This window comes from Danio rerio, chromosome 9 (assembly GCF_052040795.2).
Source record: "Danio rerio strain M-AB ecotype USA chromosome 9, GRCz13ab, whole genome shotgun sequence".
In the NCBI taxonomy this organism is placed as follows: domain Eukaryota; kingdom Metazoa; phylum Chordata; class Actinopteri; order Cypriniformes; family Danionidae; genus Danio; species Danio rerio.
Window position 1 is genome coordinate 57,490,001 of NC_141029.1, and position 27,500 is coordinate 57,517,500.

General features: G+C 39.9%; 1 protein-coding gene across 1 annotated transcript in view; it reads left to right on the plus strand.

The window, feature by feature from the left end:
- The first annotated feature begins 4,874 nt into the window (after window positions 1-4,874).
- gpr143 (G protein-coupled receptor 143) overlaps window positions 4,875-27,500 on the plus strand; it is a 35,084-nt gene continuing 12,458 nt past the window's right edge. Inside the window, exons 1-7 of the mRNA NM_200822.2 lie at window positions 4,875-5,268; window positions 14,960-15,069; window positions 19,085-19,179; window positions 19,516-19,608; window positions 21,195-21,304; window positions 24,442-24,550; window positions 25,847-25,964. Coding sequence (NP_957116.2) covers window positions 5,019-5,268; window positions 14,960-15,069; window positions 19,085-19,179; window positions 19,516-19,608; window positions 21,195-21,304; window positions 24,442-24,550; window positions 25,847-25,964 — 885 coding nt within the window. The 5' untranslated portion in view covers window positions 4,875-5,018. The remainder of the gene's footprint in view (window positions 5,269-14,959; window positions 15,070-19,084; window positions 19,180-19,515; window positions 19,609-21,194; window positions 21,305-24,441; window positions 24,551-25,846; window positions 25,965-27,500) is intronic.

A 27,500-nucleotide genomic window follows, 5' to 3' on the forward strand; every position in this document is an offset into this window, starting at 1 on the left:
TTGTTATTGTTAATATTAATTTATCACCATTGTTATTATTTAATATTATTGTTATTTATTTATTTATTTATTTATTTATTTATATTATTTATTATTATTGTTGTTGTTATTAATATTATTAGTTAATATTGTTAAGTTATAATTATTATTAATATTATTATTAAGTATTATTGTTATTAATTATTTATTATAATATTACTGTTATTAATATTATGATTATTAACCACTGTTATTAATTTATTATTAATTATTATTGTTGTTAATTATGTATTATTATTATTATTATTATTATTAATTAGTGTTATCAATTTATTATTTAATAATTATTATTGTTGTTAATTATTTATAGTTTTTATTATTAAATACTGTTATTAATTATTTATTGTTATTTATTATTCATTTATTTGTTTTATTTTCGACCCTTTATTTGTTATTATTAATTATTATTGTAGTTGTTAATTATTATTTATTATTATTATTCATTACTGTCGTTAATTATTAATTAATATTATTAGTTATTTATTTTAATAAATTTCAAATTCATTAATTAATTTTATAAGGTAAATTTGTTAACATTAAATTAGTTAAGAATAAATTAGATTTCATTTTACATAATTATAAAGGATTTAGCACTAAAGTACTTTAAAATTATTGTTTTTGCTTTTATTAATGTTATTATTATATTATAGTAGTAGTATTAAATTGTTTTGTTGTTTAAGAAAAATTATATTTATTTTATGTAATTAAGAACACATAAAAATCACTCCAGAAAAATGGTGATTACAGTGAACATGACTTAAAACCAAGTAAAATAAGATTCTGTTTTATTATCAAATAATGGAGAATACAGGCTTCTATGAAACGTATGCATTATCTACACGTTTAAGTATATTATTTATACAGGCTTCAGTAAACTTATGTTATAACTTCTATAAACTCATGTAAGCTACAATTCTTTGATTAATAAAAATATTAGATTTTATAGTTGTTAATTTAATTGCACAGTTTCTGCTTGAGGTTTTACACTGGTAAAAAGGTGGCAAATGCAGCGGCAGCCAGAAAACAATTCTGTAATTAATGAAATAAATAAATTTAGTGAATTTACTAATCAAATTAGTATCTTGTGCTGCTGAATAATATTTGACAGTTCATAAATAACATTTCATATTGTTCATAGTTATTAAGTACATTGTTTAATTTGTCTTGAGATTTTGTAACATGAGAAAAATTATTTGTGTGTGTGTGTGCGTGCGTGCGTGCGTGCGTGCGTGCGTGCGTGCGTGCGTGCGTGCGTGCGTGCGTGCGTGTGTGTGTGTGTGTGTAGTTTTTTTTTTATCCTACAGCGACACCTGCTGGTAAACATTACATGCATAAATTATTCAGTTTTTTTTTTCCATGCGGAAGGTTGCCGGTTCGATACCACCTTGGAGCGGATTGGGTGGCGAAGGACTGGTGGGGTTACATTATTTAATTAGAAAAGTGGCAGTTAATTTATTTAATACATGAAAACAAAAACTGAATATAGAAAATGCACTTGATTATAGAAAGTGATTTGTACTACAGTTAATAGGTGGGTTGAGCCTATTTGGCCTATTCAGAAATCATGGTTATGCCTATCTATGTAATACAGTGGAATACTAGTATACAACCCTACCATATTAAACAAACATTTTTAAGTGTTACTATTCATATTAAGTTACTACTTATAAATGTTATATTAGGCTTTAAATGAATATATATATATATAAACTTTATTTTTTACCTTAAAAGGGGCTGAGCCCCCCTTCAAATGAAAGTCCTACACTTGCCCCTGGTGATTGCTCTTAAGAGAAAACTACTAAGAGGCAATTAAAGGGAAAAAAAACAACAACAAAATGGGGGAAAAGCCTAACCACTGGGCCACCGTGCCACCCATCAAGGAAAGGAGGAGGAGTAGGGGTGGAAGGGGGGCTCTTCAAAACGAAGATAGCTGTGATATGGAACCTAGGGTATGTATAGTGGCTTAGGAATTGCTGATTGGTGAATCATAAATTGAATAATGCGGGGACGGCGGCAAGCAATCATAAGCACGAGATCCTCTCGACATTAGTTTATAAATAAACTTCTCTTAATGTGTTTTAAATGCAAACACCACTTCATTTAAAGAAAATAAATAGTGTTGACTTGTGATGCATGTAATGGATGTTTAGTAAACACAAGTCATGTAATATCAATTGTATCACCAAATTCAGATTTGGATGTTTTAATGTACACATTGAGAACCCCTGCATTACTGATTGTATTTGCTGTGGCAGAGTTGCTTACGTCAGACCAGTGTTTTTCTGTAACCCTGTAGAGCTTAATCCTGCAATAGCAAACGCCGTACATTATCCCACTTATTCCAGGGCTATACTTACCACAGAACTAAACTATTTGACATAACTCATTGATCTGAGCTGTAATCAGTTCATTCAAGTGTACTTATATAACACTTTCACAATAATTACAAAAGCAACTTCACAAAAGTTACACATCATTACATTAAAATCAGAAGAGTTGAGGAGCTGTGGACAGCAATATAAATGGTTAACCTGCATCTATACATTACATAATGTGCTACCAAAATGCTGATGTCTATACAACACATGTTCGGTGAAGTGTATTTGATGGTTAATTTAATAACTCTTTATTTTAATCATAAAGCCCAGTTTCAGTCAATAATGCATGTTGAATAAACAGCACTGTCCATCGACATCACATATATAAAGAAGTTATTTCATGTACTCTTGGGGCCCCCTGGTGGTCACAGGAGCCCTATGCAGCCGCTCTGCTGATCAGTGTTGATGTCATCATTTGTATGAAACAATATTAAGTATATTTCAGGAGAGTTTTTAAATTAATCATCATTTGCAGAAACTGATCAATCTCATTTTCCAGGATTGTCACATAAACAGAGAGTTCATGTATCCTCAAAAGTGTGATGTTTGCTGGCTGTAATGGGTCTGGTGTTTGTGTGTGTGTGTGTGTGTGTTACTCACAGTGCAGCAGGACTCCAGCAGTGTCTCTCAATCTGTTTTTCATTGTGTGTGCTGAAGGAAATGCCAGCAGATTACAGCAAACACTCAATCCGCCTGTGTGTGTGTGTGTGAAGGGTCGTGTGTTTTCTTCAGAGAGCAGAGAGAGCAATGCTGACCTCACCTGACCTGATGATTCAGGTGTGTGTGTGATTCAACTCAATCAGTGGAAAACCAGGAGTGGATCACTAAACACACTCCTGTAGGAAAACCAGGACTGAACACATGGCAACATGTTAGAGGTGTTTGTGAACCATAGTAAAGTTTATACATTACAGCAGTGGTTCTCAAACTGTGGTACGTGTACCACTAGTGGTACGCAGGCTTCCTTCTAGTGGTACGCGGAGGAATCAAATATGTCATGTATATGCTATACACATTTTAAAATTGATCAAAAATGATGTATATAATATGCCATATAGCCTATATTTCTGAGGTAATCTGCCATGTTTTTTTTTTTTTTTTTTACTTTGCAGAGTTGTAGCTGCTATATTTCAATACTACGATACTGTATTTCAATACTGCTCATTGTGGTGGTACTTGAAAAGACAATTTTTTCTGAAGTGGTACTTGATGAAAAAGGTTTGAGAACCACTGCATTACAGCATTGCTCCACTATACTGTAGTATTGACTATAGTGAACTGATCAACTCTAACATATACTGTAGTATGCTTGAGTGTATTTATTTACTACAGTAAACGGTGCTGTATATGTTGTGTTACCATAGCAACTGTAGAATCACAACAACAAATAAATTAATGTAATTCTTGTGTTACCATAGCAACTGTAGAATCAAAACAACAGATCAATTAATGTAGTTGTTGTGTTACCATAGCAACTATAGAATCACCACAACAGATCAATTAATGTAGTTGTTGTGTTACCATGGCAACTGTAGAATCACAACAACAAATAAATTAATGTAATTCTTGTGTTACCATAGCAACTATAGAATCAAAACAACAGATTCAAGTGCTTTAATCAAGTATGCTTCAAATACACTACAGAGTATTTTACTATAAATTACTTCAGTATTTTTTCCTTGAATGATTAGAAAAGCATGATCCGCTTGCAAACACACACACACACACACACACTCTCTCTCTCTCTCTCTCTCTCTCTCTCTCTCTCACACACACACACACACACACACACTTCTAGATTATCATAGATCAATCATTGTTAATATACTGATTATTGCTGTTTTTATTGTTTTATCCTAAAATGTTGATCATTAAATGTACAGTTTAGTGGGATCTATTAATATTTTTATTGTTAATAAATTAATAAATGAATAATATGATATGAGTGATATGTTATATTGAATAATAATGTAATATATTGAATAATATGATATATTATTTTTTTATTTAATTATTATATGAATATATATTTTTACTACTACTACTACAACTGTTAACTGTGTTTACTGTGTTTTTATTAAATATGTCTGTTCTTTTAATTGAATGTAAACTTTATAAGTGCTTTGGCAATACATTTGTAACATTTATTATGCCAATAAAGCAATTATTGAATTGAATTGAATTCAATTGATTAGAAAAGCTCTATTTTATCTTGTGTGTGTGTGTGTGTGTGTGTGTGTGTGTGTGTGTGTGTGTGTGTATGTGTGTGTGTGTGTGTGTGTGTGTGTGTGTGTGTGTGTGTGTGTGTGTGTGTGTGTGTGTGTGTGTGTGTGTGTGTGTGTGTGTGTGTGTGTGTGTGTGTGGGATGAGAGGGTGCTGGAGTTGGAGAGTCTCGTGAGTTTCTGCAGCTCATTCTCGAGCTCTTGTTCACATTAAACCGAAGCACATGATGATGGAGCTCGTGATCCAGCAGTCGCACTTCAGGCCAGCACAATGAATGAATGAGCTTCTGCGCTCTGCTTCTGCTCCATCTTCATCTTCAGCATTATTTTCATCTTCATTTTCTTCATCTTCTTCATCTTCTTCATCATCTTCATCATCATGGCCTCTCCGCGCCTCGAGACCTTCTGCTGCCCGAACCGCGACGGCGCCACGGAGCTGGTGGTGGGCTTCCAGCCGCTGTTCTTCGGGGTGATGTGTGTGTGCAGCGCCGCTCTGAGCTCCGGCCTGGCGCTGCTGCAGATTCTGCCCAAGCGGAGGAGCTTCAGACCGCAGGCGCACAGCAGCAGAGCCGCGTCCTCCAGCCGCATCCTCACCATCATCAGCGTCTGCGACATACTGGGCTGCACAGGTCAACACACACACACATGCACGCACGCACCTACGCACGCACACTCACACACACACACATACACACACACTCAGAGAAACACACACTTACATGCGCACACACATCATGCTTACACACAAAGACACACGCTTTTTTGCACATACAAACTCTCTCTCTCTCTCTGCTACACACCACACATGCACACAAACACGCACATTAAAACACAGCCAAATCAGAATGTAGGTCATGATGTGTGCTTCATAAGCCCATTGTTGAGTTCATCTCTGGACGTGTGTGTTGTTTAAATGAACAGTTCACCTCTAAATCTAAATGTTGACTTCATTTCATGTTGAGGACTTTTTCCCTCCAGTGGAAAGAAGAAGCTAAAAACATAAAGGGTGACACGGTGGCTCAGTGGTGTTACACTGTGGCTTCACAGCAAGCTCACTGGTTTGAGTCTCGGCAGGGTCAGTTGGTGTTTCTGTGTGGAGTTTGCATGTTCTCCCCGTGTTGGTGTGTTTCCTCCGGGTGCTCCGGTTTCCCCCACAGTCACATGCGCTACAGGGGAATTGATCAACTAAATTGACCATAGTGTATGAGTGTGTGAATGAGTGTGTATGGGTGTTTCCCAGTACTGGGTTGTGGCTGGAAGGGCATCCGCTGTGAAAAACATATGCTGGAGTAGTTGGTGGTTCATTCCGCTGTGGTGACCGCTGATAAGTAAGGGACTAAACTGAAGGAAAATGAATGAATGAAACATGATTCACAATCAATCATTTAATGCAAGTAGTGGCACTTTAAGAGTCTAAAAACACTTTCAGGTGAAACAATTAATACCTGATGATCAATTAATTCAATTCAATTCAGCTTTATTTGTATAGCGCTTTTACAATGTAGATTGTGTCAAAGCAACTTCACATAAATGGTCATAGTAACTGGAACAGTGTGGTTCAGTAACTGGAACAGTGTGGTTCAGGTTTTAGTGTTTAAGTTCAGTTCAGTTCAGTTTAGCTCAGTTCAGTGTGTGAGTTCAGTTCATGAGTGAGTTCAGGATTATTTACAGAGGCTGTGGATTATAATGTATAATGTAACTAAGGTACCATTTCTTGCACACGTTAAATGTTTCACTTCATAATTATAATAATTCATAACAAATATATATTTTTTTGACTTTCAAAGTATTGCATTATACAAATCACCAATGTCTACGTCTTCATCCAACTATTCATAAAAAATGTTAATTGGAAGCACCAAGATGTGCATACATTTTGAAAATGCACATACACTGATATAAGTCTTGTGGCCTATCCAAGTTTTAGGAAAAGTTAATAATAACTGGTCTTCTAGTTGATGATTTGGTGTCAGAAGTGTCTCTATGAAAGGCAAAACTTTGCTTATTTGAGCTCAATAAAATCTGATCATGTCTTGATTATTAATGATTTGATCAGGACAGTGCGGTCTGACTCTGCTCAGACTAAAGTCTCATCACTGAACAGAAATAATGTCCAGTATAGAATATAAAGTCCTGCTGCAGTGGAGACAGAATGAATATTGTGTTTGACTCCATCATGAGCTTGGAGGACTGCATCCATACATCTCTGACATGACTCAAATCACTGATTAATAAAGTCATCTGGAATGAAGAAGAAAGCGTTCAGCAGGATCCCAGAGATCATCAAGATTCTTTGTGTTCATCTTTAATGCCTCCTCCTTCATCTTCATGCTCAATAATGTTCATCTCTGGTGACTGGGCTGGCCAATCCTGCAGCAGCTTGACCTTCTCTGCTTTCAGGAGCTTTGATGTGGAGGCTGAAGTATGAGCAGGAGCGCTGTACTGCTGGAGAATTGTCCCTCTCCTGTGGTTTGTAATGTAATGGGCAGCACAAATGTCTTGATGCCTCAGGCTGTTGATGTTGATCATCCACTCTGCAGATCTCTCGAATACTTAATGAACCCCAAACCATGATGTCTAACTCACCAAACTTGACTGATTTCTGTGAGAATCTTGGTCCATGCTGGTTCCAGTAGGTCTTCTGCAGTATTGGTGATGATTGATGCAGATCAACAGATGATTCAGCAGAGAAATCCACCTTCTGACACTTTTACACATCAACTAGAAGTCAAGTTATTATGTGTTGCTCTTACGACTGAGATCCACCACGAGACTTCTGTCAGGTAGTCTACAAAACCTTTATAATAACAGTGTTGCACAAATCTTATTAGCATCTTTGTATGGTGAGCACAGTTTCAGCTACAACTCTTCTTCATTTTAATTATACAAGCCAAAGTAATGAACTGAACCAGCAGCAGGAGTGCATTCAGTCAAACAATGAGTAACCATGACAACCTACTGTATTAAAAAAAACAAACCAGAAACCATGACAACAGGGAGTAAACACAGAAACTAACGTAAAAGTACATGAAAACAAAACTGAGGGTGTACTCACACTAGGTACAGTCGCCTCCCCTCTCCCCTGACCAGGGGCGTAGCACCAAATTCTGGGCCCTGTACCCTCTCAATGTCAGTGGGCCCCCTACACATTTTTTTAAATTATTTGAATATAAACATGCACAAATAGTGTTTTAATCTATAATCAAATCAGATTATAATAATGACTGGTTCTTTCATTCAACACCAAATTGATGCATTTGCCCTACTTGTGCTCAATCTAATGCAATGGCATTTCAACCTTTATACCATTAAAAGGGATAAATCAAGTACATAATTTCTTATATTAGTATTACTTAATTGTTTAGATTTTTAAAAGGCACATTAACTTCTTTCACATTTACACATGGATTGATAATCGTAATAATTTGACCATAAACAGCTGAAAAAATTTATTGGAAATAAAAATTCATTCTCTGTCACAAGGGGGCGCTTTAGGAGCGCTGAAATATTACGGTTTCCCTAGTAATGACTGTACACAAATCAGCATTATATGCGACCAAGATAGTCGCAACTTCGAGCCCTGCATTAGCAGCAGCTGTCTGGAGTTGACTATGTTAACTTTATTTAGATGTAGTTTCATAACAAGCAAACTCAGTTCACCTTTTGAAAAGAAAGCAGTCATCAGCTGCTTCCCCTCATTCTGCCTCCTTTCTTTTTCCTTCCTGTCTTTCTTTTTTTGAAAGCCCGATTTGGGCTTTTTGCGCAGCATGATCAGGCTCTACTCACGGCGTTACTTGTTTGCCGCCGGCTGCCGTCTATGGGCGGACTAAACCATTTCGGGGGGGGGGTGTTATCAATATATTTTAAAATAAATAATGACATTGACATCAATTGGAGGGGCCAATTAATGCGAAGTAGGCTACAAAAAAAAAATAAAAAATTGGTGGGATTTCAAAGGGCCCTCTCCCTAGACGGGGCCCTGGGTAGTCAGGTCCACTTTTTCCCCCACTAGCACGCCCATGCCCCTGACAGCCTGCGCTCATACTGTATCTTTACACTCTGAGCCGGAGCACGCCTCCGCCATCAATGATGCGACTCTTCAGTTTAACAGAAGAGAAGTGCTCTTGCTCAGTACTGTGGAGATTGCTTTAGTTCAATGGTTTTGCATTATTTTCTTTGTTTAGGATGCAGTGACACACTCAAATAAAATGACATTCATAAACAATCATGAAGTCCTGGTGCTGCAGGAATTAAGAGGTTTGCTGAAGGTGCAGCTGTGGTTCAGTGAGGGGTTTGTGTCTTTAATAATCTACAACAGTTTGTGTTCATTGAACAGTAAGAATGATTAATAAATCCATATCAAACAGTCTCGTAAAAGTCACGTCTCGCTTTCAGTTTCGAGCTCAGGCGTGGTTTGCACTCACACACAAGCGTACCGCGCCAAAGTCCAAGTGAACCACGCTCGTGCACACTTCCTCCAACTGGGCCAGGGCCGGCCAAGTGAACCGCGCTTGAGCCCGATTCAGCGCACTCACACTTCTCCAGGAACGATCCAGGAAACGGGCCTGGGCACAGTTCAGATAGCATAGTGTGAGTATTCCCTTAAAGTGACGTCTTGTGTTCGGTTTCAGGCTCTGCCGCACTTTGCACTCACACTACTAGCGCACAGTTCAACCGAACCGCATTCCGCCACACCCTCTTCCAACCAGGCCAGGCAGAGCTGGCCAACTGAACCATGTCTGAGCCCAATTCAGAGCACTTACACTTCTCAAATGAACCAGGAAACATGCCCGGGCATGACTCAGATAGCCTAATGTGAGTGAACCCTTAAACTAAAACTAAAGATATTTCAAAATACACTATTGTTTTTAGGGGCACTGTGTAAAACATATGCAGGATCAGTTAGGGGTTCATTCTGCTGTGGCGACCTCTGATCAATAAAGGGAGTAAGGCAGAGAATGAATGAATGAATGAATGAATGAATCAATGAATGAATGAATGAATGAACGAATGAATGAAGGAATCAATGAATGAATGAATGAATCAATCAATCAATGAATCAATGAATCAATGAATCAATGAATGAATGAATGAATGAATGAAGGAATCAATGAATGAATGAATGAATGAATAAATGAATGAATGTCTTATTTTTAGCTGTTTGGGATGCAGTGACACAGTCAGATCTTCTGCAGAACAGATCCAGCACTGTTAACGCTCATAAACAATCATGAAGTCCTGGTGCTGCAGGTATTAGGAGGTTTGCTGTAGGTGCAGCTGTTGTGTAGTGAGGGGTTTGCGTCTTTAATAAACTATGACAGTTTGCGTTTATTGAACAGTAAGAATGATTAATAAATCCATATCAAACAGTCTCTTAAAGTGACGTCGAGTCTTCACTTTGGCCTCAGGTGCATTTTGCACATCAAGTGCAACAGCCGGCAGCTCGCTCTCTGCAACTCTCACATGGTCGCCCACTGAAGCTAAACAGGCCTGCTCCTGGTCAGTACCTGGATGGGAGACCACATGGGGAAGCTGGGTTGCTGCCGGAAGTGGTGTTAGTGAGGCCAGCAGGGGGTGCTCAACCTGTGGTCTGTGTGGGTCCTAATGCCCCAGTATAGTGACGGGGACTCTATAGCACTGTCTCAGTGAGCTCAGTGAGACGTTACACCGTGGTCCTGACTCTCTGTGGTTATTAATAATCCCAGGATGTCCTTGGAAAAAGAGTAGGGGTTTCACCCTATTATCCTGGACAAATCTGCCCACTGTTCTCTGTCCATCATGGCCTCCTAACCCTCGTCATATCATAATTGGCTTCATCACTCTGTCTCCTCTCCACCAATCAGCTGGTGTGTGGTGTGTGGTCTGGCGTCGTTGCATCATCCAGGTGGATGCTGCACACTGGTGGTGGATGAGAAGATTCCCCCCATTGTGTAACTCTTCCAAATGATCCGACTTAGGGTTTTTTCAAAACTGACCTAAACGTCCCATTGACTTAACATTGGACCAAACTTTGTGACCTCATAACTTTGCGCCTGTCTGTCATACAGACTTAATGTTGGGCTCATTTAACTCAGACTACCAATCTGCCAATCACTGATGACCTTTCCACTTACTAGCCACACCCTAGCAACCACTTACGCCACCTTAGCAACTGTCTAATAAACTTCCATTGTAAAAAAACTGCCATTGACTTTACATTGAACATCCTAACAACATACCAATTCATACTAGAACCATGTTAATAACATGCTAATTCTTGCTAGAAACATGCTAGCATAATGCTAATTCATACTATAAACATGCTAATTTTTGTCAGCAACTGCCTAGCAACCATTCAGAACACCTTAGCAACAACCTAACGACACCTTAGTAACTACCTAGAACACCCTAACAACCACTTAACAACAACTTAGCAACCACCTTGAACACCCTAGCAACCAGCTAGAACATCCTGCCAACCAATCAGAACACCTTATCAACTGCCTAGAAATGCCTTAGCAAGAAACATGCCAATCTACACTAGAAACATGCTCACATATATGTAGTTCACTTTTTAATAAACTACTTCAATCATTTACACTGCTTCAAACTTTGAGACGAGGCTTTCTCATGCCACCGTCTACGAACTTTACTTTTCTAGTTGTTAGTGGTATTAAGCTTAAAACACAGTTTAAAAGCTTAGATATCAACATACAATAATATTATATAATTATATAATATTCTTGACTAAAACTAAAAGAAATAAAATTTTCTGCACAATAAAATACAGGAAATGCTGTAAAAAAATCTCCTTATTCTGTTAAATATCACTTATATTACTCAGATATTTGAAAAATAATAACTAGTTCACAGGAGAGTGAATACGTTTGCCTTCAACTGTATATATTCATAATCAGGGAGTAAAACATGCCCTATATCAGGGGTGTCAAACTCATTTTAGCTCAGGGGCCACTTCTGTCTTGTGAAAATCTGTTCACAAGTGGGCTGGACTGGCAAAATCAAGGTATAAGTAACGTGACGTATTTGTAGAGCTCATGGGGGGGTTATTGCGCGATGTATTTGAAGAGGTTGTGGTGGTGGGGGGGGGGTTTCGCGGCAATGTATGCGAAGACAGGTGGGGAAAGAGATCGGTAAGCGACATATTTGCGGGGGGTGGGAGGGGGTTAGAGACGCATGATTTCCGGGAGATTATCATTTGTTTGCGGGCATCTGGGAATCTCTATGCATATGCTCAGGGCCGGCGCGTCCATAGAGGCGACCTAGGCGGCCGCCTAGGGCGGCAGTATAGAGAGTGCGGCGTCTGCGACACATCCCTTACCACCTGCGTCCTCAGTTATGTCCGCGACACCTCCCTCACCACCCGCGTCCTCAGATATATTCGCTTATAGACGATAGAATAGAGAGGGCGGCGTCAGCGACACCTCCATCAGCACCCGCGTGTCTTCAGTTAACTTATATCCGCGCATAGGGCGGCAGAATTGAGGTCCGCGACACCCGCGCATCCTCAGTTTTATCTGCACATAGGGCGGCAGAATAAAGAGCGTAGCGTCCGCGACACCTTCCTCCCTCCCTCAGCACTTGCGCGTCCTCAGTTATATCCGCGCATAGGGCAGCAGAATAAAGAGCGCAGCGTCCGCGACACCTCCCTCCCTCAGCACCCGCGCGTCCATAGTTATATCCACACATAGGGCGGCAGAATAAAAAGGGCGGTGTCCTCCAGTCCGCGACACCTCCCTCTCTCCCTCAGCACCTGCATGTCCTCAGTTATATCCGCGCATAGAGCGCAGGAAAAGAGGACCACGACACCTCGCTTCATTTTCATAACCGGTCACTTTCGTTTTCACATTGGGGTTGAGGGCGGCGTGATCGTCCTCTGCCTAGAGCGGCAGTTCAGCTTGCTCCGGCCCTGCATATGCTGGAGACTCCCGGAACTTCCAGTAGACTTGGGATGTCTGCTGAACTATATCTGGGAGTCTCATGCAGCACTTTAAGTGAGGTTGCATGATTTATTTGACTCCTGATACCTGGCATCTTTCAGCTTTCACCAGCGCTTCAATATCAGGCGTCACATCCTGAGTGGCGGTCAACTTCAGGATGTCATTCAAGTGCTTATGCGTGAGCTTTATGAGCATATAGGATTACAAACAAAGCGGCTATGTTGTATGAATTCGTACAATCTCATTCGTACAATTTAGTACTATTTGCTTGTCCACCAATGACGGTTGGGTTTAGGGGTGTGGTTGGGTGCCACGCCTCATTTTTCAAATGGTACATTTTCATACGACTGAACTTGTGCAAATTTAAAATAGTTACGTTTCCTCATGAGATCACCTCAGTGTGGTATGACGGTATCGCTGAGGTCTTTCTCTCTGAGAAGGCTGTCAAACTGACACTCAGGGCCGGCGCGTCCATTGAAGCGACCTAGGCGGCCGCCTAGGGCGGCAGTATAGAGAGGGCGACGTACGCGATACCTCCCTTACCACCCGCATCCTCAGTTTAGTTCGCGACACCTGCCTCACCACCCGCGTCCTCAGATATATTCGTGCATAGATGACAGAATAGAGAGGGCGGCGTTAGTGACACCTCCATCAGCACCCGTGTGTCTTCAGTTATATCCGCGCAGAGGGCGGCAGAATAGAGAGCGCAGTGTCTGCGACACCTCCGTCCCATCCTCAGCACCCGCGTGTCCTCAGTTATATCCGCACATAGGGCGGCAGAATAGAGGTCCGCGACACTTCACTTCATTTTCAGAACCGGTCACTTTTGTTTTCACATTGGGGTTGAGGGCGGCATGATTGTCCTCTCCCTAGAGCGGCAGTTCAGCTTGCTCCGGCCCTGCTGACGCTGATTCCGTCTTCTGGATTGGATGAAATAACAGTGTGCTACTGCGCCATCCAGTGGACTCAACTGGAACAGCAGTGTCTTCTATTGAATTATTGCAGCTCAGTTTTATACTTTACAGAATCATCTCGCGGGATGCATTAAATTTGTTTGCGGGCCTGATCCAGCCCGCGGGCCGTACGTTTGACACCTTTGCCCTAAATGGTGTACTGTAAACATTAGTCATATGCTAATAATGACAACTGCTAATGATAACTGCATTACACATGTAAATCCCACATTTAGACAGAGCCTGTATTCTCAGCTGTATTTGTGTTTTTGCACGTCAGTCGTCCTGAACTCTCAGTGAAATAACAGAATGTTCTGCTGATATTTAATACGTGTAAAACCACACATGTTATTTCCAGAGTGTTTGCTTCATCAGAGAACATACAGACCATTGTTCAAGCAGATCTGATGAGGACTCCAGAAAACTAGGACAGATTCCTCACACACCGTTACAGTGCTATTAAACACTGCTAACATCTGGGGGAAATTGTTAAGGGTCATTCACAGCAAATATGATAACTCTAAATAAGTCAGAATCATTCAGATTTATTTTATTTTATTTTATTTTTTTCAAATATTTCCCAAATGATGTTGGACAGATTCAGAAATTTCTCAGTATTTCCTCTAATATTTGTTCTTCTGGAGAAAGTCATATTTGTTTTATTTCAGCTTGAATAAAAGCAGTTCTTAATTGTTTTAAAGCCATTTTAAGGTCAATATTATTCACCCCTTCAGCAATATTAGTTTCAGATTGTCATCAAGTACCACCTCAGAAAAAAAATGGTCTGTCCTAGTACCACTATAATGAGCAGTATTAAAATACAGTAGCGTAGTAAGCCCAGAAAGGCAGCTAAAGCTCTGTACAGTTCAAAAACCAGGCAGATTAATTCCCATTATTAAGAATATTTATTATTGTCAGCCACTTTAAGCATTATAAATAGTTTAAACGTTAACACTGTACTGTTCTTATATGTAAGAAATAAAATAAAAAAGAAAAACTTCAACATTTACATTAAAATTTGCTTTTAAAAGTTAAAAATGAGGAACAAAAACTCCTGTACTTAAATGTAAAGTATTAATATATATTAGCCTATTTATCAAAACCTGTAAATATGGGCTATATGTCATCATATTCATATATACATTATTTTTGATACTTTTTTAAATATATCTTGCATGTACATATGATTTCTCCGCGTACCACTAAAAGGACGCCCGCGTACCACTAGTGGTACAAGTACCACAGTTTGAGAACCACTGGTCTACAGAACAGACTATTATGTCTATAAATGTGTTATAAAATCTCTCAGTTAAACAGAAATTGGGGACAAATATATACGTTTACAGTTCTCAAACCATTTTATTTCAAAACTTAAACAGTTTTAATCGGTTAGCATGTGTTGTGACGTGTGTGTTGGTGAATGTGCGCAGGGATCATCATCCGCTCCTCGCTGTGGATCGGTTTGCCAAACCTCGTCTCGGAGATCTCAGATGGAAACAGCAGCTCGGTGTGGCCGCAGGTCTTCTGTGTTGGCAGCGCGGTGAGACACACACACACACACACACACATACACACACACACACACACACACAATCAAATAAAATCAAGCCTTTATTTGTCACATACACTTTCGTATAGTGAAATTGAAATTGGGAGAAAAACACAGCCCGATCTTGGCATAAGCACACCGGCAAGACACAACATTGACACAGGGGATTGGCACAGGGGATATGGAAACAATCCGATGAGTGCGGGCAGCCAACTGGTCCAGCAGCCATGGAGGTGCCAGTCGCAGTCCTGCCCACGGCCCTTGTGGGTAAAAGCACATGAAGGCATTTGGATGAGTGGATCGGTGGTGAATGTTTATCTGTAGATATGTTTTGTGTGTGTGTGTGTGTGTGTGTGTGTGTGTGTGTGTGTTAGCCTGTATAGTCCAACAGGTGTCCTTGGCAGGAAGCAGGAATTTCAGAGCGTCTCCTTATCTCGTTATCCGGGGACTCCAACTTGTGGTCAATATCTGCCAGTTTCACAGATATCTAATGTCCATCACTCGTCTCCCGGCATTCAGAGATCAGTTGATCAAATCCATAATTCCTTTTTCGTTTGGATAGCAGGACAAGAAGAGCTTCAGAGATAAAATAAGATGAGACAGATGAGAAGAGCCAGCAAGGAGAGATATGGGACGGAGCGGGAGGAAGAGCGACCGCCTTCGCCGAGAGCCAAAGAGAGAAACAGCAGCAGAGTGTTTGATGTGTAGACACAAACAAAATCAAAAATGGCGGTCAGTTTAGTAGCTAATTCATAAGAATTTATGCGAAGTCTTATGAATATGTAACTTTACCCCTAAACCCAGCTGCCATTGGGGGATGAGCGAATCGTACTAACTTGTATGAATAAAATTGTAAAAATGCATACGGATTAGACACTTGATCAAAGCAGCAATAGCAATGGCTGTGAGCAGTGTTGGGCAAGCTTCTTGGAAAATGTAGTGAGCTAAGATATTAGCTACTCTACTTAAAATGTAGCTTAACTACCCTAAAAGCTATCCCCTGGGAAATGTAGCAAGTTAAGCTAAAAGCTACAAGGCAAAAGTAGCTTAGCTACATCCAAGCTATTTTTGCATTTTTTATTTTGAAATCGAAGCAACTTAAATCCAAGTCAATCATTGATCTTAGTGATCAATAAAACTGTCAATGAAACATCTGAGGCAGAATAGTTCAGTTCAGTTATTTACTGTAAACAGTATGCTGTACTAAACAGAAACACAATATAGTATAACAGCTAAAACAAAACTCCAATAAAAGCAGGTCTTACACATTTAAAATACTATAGTAAAGGGATTTTTTTGGAATATATATATATATATATATATAAGTTATTAAGTTATTGCATCTTAACATGTACTTCTCGAGGTATGGTCAGGAGGAATCCTGCTTCAGAAATAACTCCTCTACCTCAGTCAACTTTCCACAACCCAGGCTCATTCTGAAAACGTAGTCCAGCGGACGTTTCTGGAGACCGTGAAATACGTCCCGGGAGGTACGTATTTGTTTAGTTTTTGTTTTCGCGAATCCGCGAGAGGCTGCTTTGTGCGCTTTTTCGTATCTCGAACATCTCTCGTGAGTGCCGTTCGCGCCCGCGCTGTTCTCGCGTCAACCCACCAGAGGCCACTGTCTGACCGACCGAATAATTGACTGCGCGACCGGCCAATCGGCTGACCCACTCTCCTCCTTCCCTGAACCCAACCAGTTTTACAGATTGCCCCGCCCACCTGCTCAATTCCCAAAACCCGAGCAACAATTTAAGCCTAGTTCACACTACAAGATTTTAAACATTAGCAGATCGCTGTGCCGTTCACACTACATGACTTGACTTTGTGTCTTTTGATCTCTGTGGTGTTCACACTACGCAACACTCTGTGAATGATCCACAAGAGGGGGGTCACACACTACATGATCTGACAACATCTCATTCCCCATCAGCTCATTCAAGCTACCAAACCACAGCCAATAAAATTTTGAGGGAGGAGTCGTCAGAAAAAGCTGAACACTATTGGCTGCTTGTGTGCTGATTACATCACTGACAGCTTTTCAGGCTTTGGAGAAAGCATTTAAAAACATCGTCAAATCAGCTGATTTATCAGCGGATTAATCACTCAGCTGCAGGCTCCAGTGGATAGATACACAGAGAGTTTTTAATTTTTGTAATTTTTTAACTCTTTGAAATAAAACTAACATATTTATAACACCCTGCTGTTTTCTAACTATCAGTGTATTTCTTTCTGACATTGTTATTTTTTTTATTACAAAACAGTAAAGAACTGAGCATTTCTGCCTTAAATTACCATATTGGTCAAAATGACTGCATGCATGTCTGATACTTTTCGCTGTGACTTTAAATATGTGTGCATTTTCTTGCCTGGCAACTTCCTGCTAACATAAACAAAACTTTCTGATGGCAAAAACATCAATTCACTTCAGATATCTTTCAAAACAGCAGATTCTGTGCTGTTAAAGTGAAAATGAAAGCCAAGACCTTTAAGTGTTTTAGTATCTTAACTACATATTTATAGGCTGTATTACAAAAAAAGATGATATTTTTAGGGTAATGGTGTCATTAAATATGATGCCAGACATTCAAAGCTTAATTTTAATATCTCAATAATAGCTTTGAATGTAAATATGTTGTGACAATATGGCGTTTTATATGAGAACGGTCAGAATGAGCAGTATGGTAATTCTAATAGTTACAGAATTCATGTTCCACTGTTAATATAGGCTACTCTCATGTCTGTGCTAATGCAGAATGAAGCGAGTGCACCGATGCCCATTCTGACCAATCACAGATGTTTCTGCTGAGCTCCTGAACACACAGGCATTCAGCTCATGCTGATCTGCTCTCTCATTGGCTGCAGCTCGTCACTACATCTGACCACACGTGGGGTTGAGTCGGCCGACTGCTCTGGAATATTTAGCATGCTGAATGTTGGATTTCCGTCTGCGAGGTGTCGGCAACGCGTCAGCGAGCCTCGTTGATGCGTTGTTCAGTAGTTCACACATAAAGAGCGGCGAGCGCCGAGCACCCGCAGATTTCGTCCCGATCACAGCCTGATCTGTCGGCGAGCTCGTTAACTTCCAAATCGGGCTCAAATCAGACTTAAAATCCTCTAGTGTGCACTAGGCATTAGAAAAGCCGTCTAGAAAAAGAAAAGCCCTCGTCTGTTTTTTTTTTTTACCACGTTTTCGGATTTCACCACATTCTCACCCTGTTATGAACTCGTTTGCTTTATTTTTCGGATTCTTTTTTTTGTCTTACTTGGTTTCTGGAACTGCTCTTCCCCGGACTCGAACCCAGACGCCTTTGTCAACTCCTCCTCTCTGCATCTGAAGTCCACCGATGCACACGATGAGCTGACCGGACAAACTGACTGCAGCGGGAAAGCCCTCCACACGGAGGTAAGCGGTCATCCGGCAAGCGCGAAAGGGAACGGCGTCACACCGTCACACCTTCCGGGACGTATTTCGCAGTCTCCAGAAGCGTCCACGGGACTACATTTTCAGAATGAGCTTGGGTTGTCTTTCCATCAAGCAAGTTTCGGTTGGCGACATGGCCAACCAGAGGTGGCAGTAACGCACCAAAAAGTTTGTTGTCGAACACCATAAAACAGGAAGAAGAAGAATTCCTCATTCTAGACATCATGTGGATTTACTTTCCTTGCAAATCCTATTTTGTGGCGATGTTTATAGGCGTTACTATGGAGACATGTTAATACAAGCCCGTCAATCAATTTGGTGGGCGGAGAAAACTGCACTCCTACATCACATTTCAGCCTAAAATCACTGGGATTTAGATCCTACTTTAACATCAGGACATTTAAAAATAGAGACTTGCTGTGTTTCTATCACTCCAATATTACTGTGGACACTATACTCCACACGTTTCTGTCCAAACAGCTTACAGAAGAGGATTTCCATCATAGGTGCTCTTTAAACATGCCAATAATGTACTTGCATTGCAGTATGATTAATACACTCTTACTGTGTGTTGTTGTGCAGATGTGGATACAGCTGTTCTTTAGCGCCTCCTTCTGGTGGACTTTCTGCTACGCCGTCGACGTCTTCCTGGTGGTCAAGAGATCTGCAGGCATCAGGTCCGTCTACTGTGTCGCTTTCTGATTGGTCCACTGCTTTGGATCTGACATTGATGCGCAGCGCTGCATGTAAAAATAGAAATTATTGACACGGCAGCTTAAAAAATGAGGCCGTTTCTTCATGCAGAATAGATCTGAGTATTGAGATTAAATTGATCTGCTTTATTTTGGAGGTTTAGTGAAGAATCATTTTTGACCTGAAAGATGAATGGTGTATGCAGAATTATAAGACAACAGGAGGGTTTTAAAGATAAAGGCCTACAGAAGTATTTTTTAGAGTTTTTAGAGTTGTTTTAAACATGTGTATCTGGACTTATTATTTATTTTCTGCTCCAGCACCATCATCCTCTACCACATGATCACGTGGGGTTTGACATTGCTGCTGTGTGTGGAAGGAGTCGCCATGCTTTACTACCCGTCCATCTCCAGGTAAACACTGACCTAAATCAACGGACATGCAGAAGTAAATGTGTGGAAAGTGTGCGGAAATAAACTATTTTACTATTGGATGCAAACAATGTGCTAAACCGTGCTACAGAGGTGCTAAAACATGCTAGCAACAATGCTAGACCATGTTAAAAACATGGTAAATCCTGCTAATGGGCTAAACCAGAAGCAATATACCATAAACAATGTGGTAAATCAAGTTATCAACATGCTAAACCATGTTAGAAACAATGTTGAATCATATAATAAACATGTTAAAAATGTCAGCAAAGAGCTAAATCGTGCTAGAAACATGCCTAAATATGCAAAATCATGCAAACAACATGCTAGAAATGTCTTAAATCAGAACATGCTTATACATGTAACCAATGTGTTTAAAATGCTAGCAATGATGTTAAAACATGTTAAAATGTTACAATGACAGCAATGGGCTAAATCATGCTAGAAAGATGCTAACCATGCACAATCATGCCAACAACATGCTAGAAACGTGTTAAATCAAGTAAACAACATGCTTATAAACATTATCAATGTGGTAAAACATGCTAGCAACAATGTTGAATCATGTCATAAACATTCTAATACATCAGCAATGGGCTAAATCATGTTAGAAACAATTCACATGCTAACACATGTTAGCAATGTGTAAAAACAATGCTAGCAACATTGTTAAAACATGTTAAAATGACAGCAATGGGCTAAATCGTGCTAGAAAGATGCTAACCATGCACAATCATGCAAACAACATGCTAGAAATGTGTTAAATCAAGTAAAAAACATGGCAATAAATATTAACAATGTGTTAAAACATGCTAGCAACAATGTTGAATCATGTCATAAACATGCTAAAACATCAGCAATGGGCTAAATCATGTTAGAAAACGCTAAGCATAAAACATGCCAACATGCTGTAAACGTGTTAAATTAAGCTATCAACATGCTAGTACTCGTTAGCAATGTGTTAAAACATGCTAGCAACAATGTTAAAACATGTTGAAATGACAGAATGGGTTAAATCATGCTAGAAACATGCTAACCATGCAAAATCATGCGAACATTCTACCCTGCTGAAAAATCCGGCTTAAACCAGCCTAGGCTGGTTAGCTGGTTTTAGCTGGTCGACCAGCCTGGTTTTAGAGGGGATTTGGCCATTTCCAGGCTGGTTTCCAGCCATTTCCAGCCTGGTCTTAGCTGGTCAGGCTGGAAAATGACCAGCCTAATCCAGCTAAAACCAGCCTGGTTTAAGCTGGATATAGCTGGTTTTGGCTGGACTCCCAGCTTGGCTAGGCTGGTCAAGCTGGTTTTAGCTGATCATCTTCCAACCTGACCAGCTAAGACCAGGCTGGAAATGGCTGGAAACCAGCCTGGAAGTGGCCAAAACCCCTCTAAAACCAGCCTGGTCAACCAGCTAAAACCAGCCAACCAGCCTAGGCTGGTTTAAGCTGGATTTTTTTCTGCAGGGTAGAAATGTGTTAAATTAAGTTTTTGACATGCTAATAAACATTAACGATGTGTTAAGCAATGTGTGAAGTGAAGTTGTTTCTGTGCTTGTGTGTTTGTCCTGTGAGTTGTGAGAACGGTCTTCAACATGCCATTCCTCATTACGTCACCACATACGCTCCAATGCTGCTGGTGCTGGCGGTCAATCCAGTACTCTTCACCAGGACCGTATCCGCCGGTGAGTGTGCTGGTCAGGTGTGCATGTTGTCAGTGTGGGTGTGTGTTCACGCTTCTGTCAGTCTATGTCGCTCCTGTCGCCGTTCATCTGAAACTCCACATCTATAATCCTCTGAGTCTATGCTGACATCATCTTCAGCAGCTCAAACACTCTAATGGCTAATGGACAGACGGCTGCTTCTCACTCAGGGCTCTGTTTATGCTAATGAGGGAGAGATGGGCACTAGTGGGCGGGGCTTTCCCCCTCTGATGACATGTACAAAGAGAGAATGTCAATCAAAGTGTTTCATTCATCAAGTCTGATTAGAACAAACACAATTAACTCATGTTGACCATTAGAGGCTGGAGATATTCACACACTGCTGACACACAACTGGGTTTACACCCTGCATAAAAGTGATTCCTGCATAACAGGCCCTCTTTAAAGTGAGAAAAACAGCAAAGATTACTGTGCTATTATCATTACTATTATTCATGGCAAAACGACTCATTCTGCTTATTACACGGCTGTCTGGAATACTTGATTCTGATGGGTCAGTTACAACCTTCCATATATGTTATTCTCAAATAACCACTGATTAAACTAATGACAGGCTCATCCAGGTACTACCAATCATCTTGAATCATAGTGTGTGTGTATACATACTCACTAATAAATGAACAAAAAAAGGATAATGGTCACAGCCAGTTGTTCTCACACAATAAAGCACTACAGGTTCATCAGTAGCTGTTAAACTGAACGGGTTTATTCTGCGATAACAACTGGCTGGATGTGCATTATCCTGAATATTGCACGGCTGCTCAATAGTATCTGGATGCAGCCTTCATGATGATGCAAGCTGAGACTGCATCACTCAGCGATGCAATGTCAGGCACAATGCACTCAATCGTGTGAGTGATGTCACTGTGATGGGTAGGGTTAGGGGCGGGGTTAGGTGAGCGCATTAAAAAGCATTGGATGCAGCTCAGATTGCACTGCGCCAGGTCTGCATCCAGACCCCTCTCCGGCTGCTGGCCACAAAACTTAACTATTAGACACAAAACATTGATCTGAACTGTAATAATTGACTTGCTCTTTAATTAACTTTGGCTGTGGTCAGGGCTGGATTTTATTAAGGGCTAGGTAGGGCTCACGGGAGAAGGGGGCTCTTGATTGGCTGAAGACTTAATTTGCTAAACTGGGGCTCAGAGTGGCTGTAGCGCAATGAAAACAAAATCTTTGTTGCAGCGAATTATAAACACAACACTGACGACCCGTATCTCTGAACAATTCCTCTTCTTCCACTTGTTTTGGCAACACAACGTGTCGTCTCTCTGTTGTCTAAATACTGTAACAGCTAAAACAGTCTTCAAAGCTATCATGCATATTAATGAAGTTGCACCTCTTACACAATAGAGCGCGCTGATTGGTTTGAACTAAGTCATACTCATGAATTAATGGTGCACACTCAGAGACGTAATAAGGCACCAACACGCTGTACAGACTCTACATGCTGAAATACACACAAGGATCTAATCGCTGTGACGCAGCTTCAAAAATTAGTTTCAAACCAGAACAAATTTGCTCTAAATAATGCATAAACAACCAATTTTCCCTTGTTAGTGTAATATATGTGTCCTAATAGTGTTTATAGCAGCGTGGGACACATATACGACTGTCAACATCTCAAAACGTGTTCTGGTGTTTCGTGACCCTTTAATGTGTACACCTTCCCCACCCCCAACCTCAAACCTCAGTGACATCACTTATAGAAGAAGTGCTTCCTGGAGCTCAGCTCTGCCCATGCGGCTCTGCAGTGAGTACCACTTGTGCCTGTAGAATACATGCATATACTGTACTTGTTTTACATGTTAAAATGTTCAAAATCCAAAAATGCCATTATCGACTGATAATTTTCTACGGTCAAGTATTTGGCCCTACTGAAAAATCCAGCTTAAACCAGCCTAGGCTGGTTGGCTGGTTTTAGCTGGTCGACCAGGCTGGTTTTAGAGGGGTTTTGGCCATTATCAGGCTGGTTTCCAGCCATTTCCAGCCTGGTCTTAGCTGGTCAGGCTGGAAAATGACCAGCCAAATCCAGCTAAAACCAGCTTGAAAAGCCTGGTTTAAGCTGGGTATAGCTGGTTTTGGCTGGACTCCCAGCTTGGCTAGGCTGGTCAAGCTGGTTTTAGCTGATCATCTCCCAGCCTGACCAGCTAAGATCAGGCTGGAAATGGCTGGAAACCGGCCTGGAAGTGGCCAAAACCCCTCAAAAACCAGCCTGGTCGACCAGCTAAAACCAGCCAACCAGCCTAGGCTGGTTTAAGCTGGATTTTTCAGTAGGGGGTGCATGCTAAGTTTCTACAATGAAAATAGTTTTTTTTAAAAGCCAGAGAAAAAAAGTGGATAACACTTTATAATAACTACACACTATAAATCATCTATTAAGCATTAGCAAATAGTGAATTCATTATCAGTTAAGCATTAACTCTACATTAATGTCATGTGAGTACTATTCATTAACACTTATTAATGTAGAGTTTGTGCTTAACAGATAATAAATTCACTATTTGCTAATGCTTAATAAATTATTTATAGTGTGTAGTTATTATAAAGTGTTACTGTGCACTTTAATTACCTGGATGATGCACTTATTCAGCCGGTATGAAGTGTGTAATGATGGACACTTCACACACTCAACGACCGCAGGTTTACTCACGTAGCGGAAGAGGTGGAGCTATGGGGCGCACATGTTAGATCACTTTATTTTGGATGGTGAAAGCAAAATTCTCTCACGAGAGTGATTATAGCGCCTCCCGATGGTGAATGCGGTTATACTCATGGCAGGTATTATTTGGTAGTTTGGTCAATTAATACATTAATTTGGCAACCGTCAAACGTCATCAGGGTAATGGTTCAAATTTCCACTTAGTAAAAGAAAACATTAGTGCTCCATTTGGGACGACACTACATACATATATGATGCTGTTGAGTGTGTAAGTGCATAAGTGTATAGTGTGCTATTTGGGACACCGTTAGCCATCTGCTTTGGTTTGAATGAATGGTTTGGTGGAATGAATTGCTCATCAACTCTCTGAAGTCCTCCACCAAAGCTGTGATGTGGTCCTGCTGATGTGGTGTGTGTTTGTGTTTTTCTGCAGTGACGTCTCTGCTCAAGGGTCAGCAGGGCATTTACACGGAGAACGAGAGGAGACTCGGCTCTGAGATCAAAATACGCTTCTTCAAGATCATGCTGGTGTTCTTCATTTGGTAAGAGGAGATTCAGATCCATCTATTTTAACATGTCCAACATAGATGTGAAGCTTACTTCAAAAATACACGATTTTTACTAATGGATGCCAACAATGTGCTGAACCATGCTACCGATATGCTAAAACATGCTAGAAATAATGCTACACAATGGTAAAAACATGGTATATCATGCCAGTGGGCTAAATCAGAAGAAATATAGCATGAACAATGTGGTAAACCATGCTAGAAATGTTTTAGATCAAGTTATCAACATGCTAAAGCATGTTAATGTGCTAAAACATGCTAGGCTAAATCTTGTTGGAAACATTTTTAAATGCCAGCAATGGGTTAAATCTTTAATCTGGGTTAAGAGAAACATGTTAACAGTGCAAAATCATGTCAACAACATGCTAGAAGTGTTTTTAATGAAGTTATGTGTTAAAACATGTCAATGTGCTAAAACATGCTAGAAACAACGTTAAATCATGTTATAAACGTTTAAGTGTCAGCAATGGGCTAAATCATGCTATAAATATGCTAACTATGCAAAACCATGCAAACAACATGCTGGAAATGTGTTAAATCAAGTAAACAACATGCTACTAATTATGTTTATTCATGTTATAAACATTTTAAAATGTCAGCAATGGACTAAATCATGCTGGAAACATGCAAAATTAATTAAACAACATGCTAGAAATGTGTTAAATCAATGTTAACAATGTGGTAAAATATGCTAGCAACAATGTTAAGTCATGCTAGAAACATGCTAACCATGCAAAACCATGCAAACAACATGCTAGAACTGTGTTAAATCAAGTAAACAACATGCTACTAATAATGTTTAATCATGTTATAAACATTTTAAAATGTCAGCAATGGACTAAATCATACAAAATTAATTAAACAACATGCTAGAAATGTTAAATCAATGGTTACAATGTGCTAAAATATCCTAGCAACAATGTTAAGTCATGCTAGAAACATGCCAACCATGCAAAGTCATACAGACAACATGCTAGAACTGTGTTAAATCATTTTGGAAACATGCTAAAACATCAGCAATAGAGTAAACCATGCTAGAAACATGCAAAATCATGCCTACAACATGCTAAAATGTGTTAAATCAAGTAAACAACATGCTAAATGTTTACAATGTGTAAAACATGCTAGCAACAATGTTAAGTCATGCTATAGAAACATGCTAACCATGCAAAGTCATACAGACAACATGCTAGAACTGTGTTAAGTCATTTTGGAAACATGCTAAAACAGGCCACGCTAACAATGTCTGTAAATGTGTTCTGTCATTAGCTGGCTGCCCAACATCATCAACGAGAGTCTGCTGTTTTATCTGGAGATGCAGGACGATGTTAAATCCAGCGATCTGAAGAACATTCGCAACGCTGCGCTAATCACATGGTTCATCATGGTGAGAAATGTTTTTACAGTGTCTACTGTATTTTTACCTGTAAAGTTCTGGCGACCACAGCTGCTGATTTTTCACCATAAATGTTACAAATTTATTTTACAGTGATGAAATACAGTAGTTTACCATGAAATAGGGATGTAACGGTATCAGAATTTCACGGTACGGTAATACCTCGGTATGAATGTCACGGTACGGTATTTATTGAATCATTTACAGGAAAAAACAAAACTTATGAAAATATTTCAAAAAAGTGCCAAAAGTGTCAATGACATACAAATTAGCCATCTATCTGTAAGCTTTGAAACAGGAACTTCAATTTTAATTAAAAAAAATATTAAACCATGTAAAAAAAATTAAGTTTCAATTTAGTAGTGTTGAAAACTCCTCACATTCAACATTTAATCACTCACTCACTTAGATAGAGATGGGTTTAAAGGAAAATTATCATATAACTATAATCTGGTAAAAGCTGGTATCTCTGGGTATTTACAATGTCCCCTGCAACAGAAAAAACCCTCTCATTTGGGACTGAGGATTCTGGGACAGAGAGATATGACTTGGCCCAGGTTGACAGCAGTGGGTAACGTTGTGCATTGTCTTTCCCCCACTTGAAAGGACAAACCATGAGTGAGATAGAGATCTCATGTCTGCATCAATCTGAACAGTGTGCTGTGTTTCTGCAGTCCCCATGACTGATTATTAGTCGTATTCCCCAACTTGCAGGCACGTGCACACACAGTGCTCAACCTGTGCAGTGCACATGCCCTTTTTAGTCTTGGATAGAAAGTTCCCTTCCAAAATGATCAAAAGTGCCCCCGCGATGCGACACACCCTCCGTCCCGCTTTACAGTACGCGCACGACAACACAGCTGATCAGAACGCGCGCGACAACACCGCTATTCAGTACGCGCGCGACAACACAGCTGATAAGAACTCGCGCGACAACACCACTATTCAGTACGCGCGCGCGGCGACAACACCCGCTTTAGAGTTTTCCAGCTCTTTTTTATCCCCGCTTCTAGCAGCACACTCCATTTCCGCATTACTGGATCTGTAGCGACAACAGACCGCAAGGGATTATAGCCAAGCCTGGGCTGATGGGAATTGTAGTTTTCGCTACCTCTCGTTCGCTTCATTCACCTGAGCAAATTTTCTCAGAAGACCTATAGTTTTACCGAGTCATGCGACTACGGTAATTTCGAAAAAAATTAATATTGCGGTATGACGGTATTTACAATACCGTTACATCCCTACCATGAAATGTAGAAAATTATTTAATGGTTTCTACCTAATTCTGGCAACTGCAACTGTTGTTTTTTCACCATAAAATTTGCAGGTTTTTAACATTGTATAAATGAATTTAATATGGTAGTTTACCATAACATATGTAACATTATTTTACAATTTCTACTGTATTTTTAACTGTAAAGTTCTGGAAAACCACAGCTATTGATTTTACAGATTTATTTTACAGTGTATAAATTAATGAAGTATGGTAGCTTACCATCAGATTTAGCACACCCTTTTACACAATTT